At 37.8% G+C, this 2541-nt stretch overlaps 1 protein-coding gene across 1 annotated transcript; it reads left to right on the top strand.

Moving 5' to 3' along the window:
- Positions 1-940: 940 nt before the first annotated feature.
- On the top strand, positions 941-1870 carry LOC114042128 (olfactory receptor 13A1-like). The gene has a single exon (XM_027860807.1). The coding sequence runs from the start codon at positions 941-943 to the stop codon at positions 1868-1870; it is 930 nt and encodes a 309-aa protein (XP_027716608.1).
- The last annotated feature ends 671 nt before the right edge of the window (positions 1871-2541 follow it).

Genomic DNA, 2541 nt, shown 5'->3' with positions numbered 1-2541 from the left:
GTAGGCATAGAGATGATGATTGAAAAGTTATAACATTTTATGTACTGCAGTTAATTTGTAAGGATGTAAATAGGTACAAAGCAAGTTGGATTGGTTGTCTTGGTTTTTAATATGGAGACTAAGGTTATGTCTGAACTTGGGATTTCATTGGTGTAGAGAATTTGCAGGGAAATAAACTCCCTCCCTAAGGTGCTGATCTGAACCTTAGTCTGTAGTCAGACTGTATGGTAATAGTCGGAGGAAATTGCCTGAGCAAGGTACTGGAAATCACAGGATCACAGAATTATACCAATTCAAAATTGGCAAGGACCTCAGAGGTCAAATTAATCCAGCCCCTTTCATTTTATAGATGGAGATAGAGAGGCCCAGAAAAATTAAATGATTCACCAAGGTCACACCAATGCCTTGTCCAGCTGGCATTCTAATCAATGTTTGAATAAACGTTAAATTGTCTTGCCATGGCAGAAAATCATGCTGTCAATACACCTGGAATGAATGTATATTTTAATTGTTGCCAATCAAGGAGAAATGTAATAGTCTTTGAGTTGAAAAAAGCACTGTATAGAGAGTTCAAATCCTGACCCTGTGTCTGACATGTAGCAGGCACTATAAATGCTTATTGATTAATATTTGTATAAAAGTAGCTTATGATGCCTTTTGCATAGGAAGATTACTCAGGCTTTATTAATTATTTTATAACTTTAATATTAATTGAATTAAGTTTTTTGGTTCATGATTCATATTTCAAATTTAAAATTTTAACAAATTAAGGGATTAGTTGGATTGTTCCTATATGTTGTCCGCAGATAATTTTTTTAAAATTTTATTTTCTCATAAATTTCAGCAAGTTGGGAGACAGAACCAGAGAGTTCTCTGACTATTTCAACCAGCATTGGAAGAAAACAAGAGAAAAAGTGGGGAAAATTCTGCTGTCAACAGGATGTTGTTGAATAACCAGACACAGGTGACTGAGTTTGTCCTTCAAGGTTTCTCAGATAGTGTTCCACTAAGGATCTTGCTCTTTGGCACTTTTTTTTCCTTATACACAGCTGCCCTCACTGGGAATATCCTGATCACTGTGTTGGTCATTTGCAGCTCTATTCTTCACACCCCTATGTATTTTTTCCTAGTCAACTTGTCCATGTTAGACATCATGTGCACAACCTCTGTTCTTCCCAAGGTGTTGGAGAACCTGGTTTCAGAAAAGAAGACCATCTCTTATGGTGGATGCATGGCCCAAGTATACTTCCTCACCTGGTCTGTATCTGGTGAGCTCTTGCTCTTCACAGCCATGGCTTATGACAGGTATGTGGCCATCTGCCACCCCCTGCACTACAGCACCATGATGAGCAAGAAGATTTGTGTGCTTCTGGCAGTTGGAGTATGGAGCATCTGTGGACTTAACACTACCATCAATACTGGACTTATGATTCAGTTATCTTTCTGTGGCCCCAACACCATTAATCAATTGTTCTGTGAAATTCCTCCTGTGTTGCTTCTCTCTTGCACCTCAACATATGTGAACGATATTATGACAGTCCTTGCTGATGTCTTCTTTTCAGTTCTGAATTTCCTGCTGATCATTGTGTCTTACTGCTTCATCATCTCCAGCATCATGAAAATCAGGACCAGAGAGGGCAAGAAGAGAGCATTCTCTACCTGCTCCACCCATCTGATTGTGGTCACCATGTATTACTGCACTGTGTTTTATGACTATATCAGTCCCATCTCTAGCTATTCTCCTGAAAGAGCAAAGTTGGTAGCTGTGTTGTACACAGCAGTTAGCCCCACCTTAAACCCTCTCATCTACACTCTGAGGAACAAGGATGTCAGGGAAGCCCTCAGAAAAGTGCCTGTATTTAGCAAGTAAAGGCTTAAAAATTTATAGGTTTCTGGATTGGCTTGATTTGGGTAAGTGTATTTTTGTGCTAATGATGGAAAGTCCCAAGACTTTAATTGATTTTCTAATACCCCAAAGATTTTTCTTGTATAATCTCAGTTTCTAGAGCATTAATGATAATATTCTTGTATCCATAGATATGAAATTTATAGAACTCCCCAATCAATTTTGAGTAGAAATGCAGATGTAATGGGTCTGCAAGGGAATTTAATAGTCTGGTAGGCCAGAATCTGGTAGTGGATGCTCTCTATTCCTTTTGCCCTTTCAAAAAATGATAAAGTCTGAGAGAGAGAGACAGAGAGACAGAGAGAGAGAAAGAGAGAGAGATGTTGGTCCAGTCATGAAACCTGCATTGAACATATAAAAGAGCAGATTAAGATGGAGTCATTTAATTAAATTTTTCAGTCAATAAGATGACTCTGTAATCTCATTAATTATGGAATCTTCCAAAAGTATGATCATAATTCATTAATATCCGTAATTAACTATAAGATAACCAATTCATATCAAAATAGCTCCACAAATGAATGAAAAAAAAGTTTAGTATGTAACATCCACAAGACCAAAGTAAATCATCAAGGGCTGCCCCCCTTTTTGATGCAACCCTTAGGGACAGGAAACTGAAATACTGATCCAGATCT

Source organism: Vombatus ursinus, unplaced genomic scaffold (genome assembly GCF_900497805.2).
Source record: "Vombatus ursinus unplaced genomic scaffold, bare-nosed wombat genome assembly UNPS02014264.1, whole genome shotgun sequence".
Lineage (NCBI taxonomy): Eukaryota > Metazoa > Chordata > Mammalia > Diprotodontia > Vombatidae > Vombatus > Vombatus ursinus.
Note: the sequence above shows the minus strand (reverse complement) of the source record. Positions and strands in the feature narration are given on the sequence as shown.

Bases quoted from the DNA above. Each gene is read 5' to 3' on its own strand.
- LOC114042128 (XM_027860807.1), top strand. From the start codon at position 941: ATGTTGTTGAATAACCAGACACAGGTGACTGAGTTTGTCCTTCAAGGT.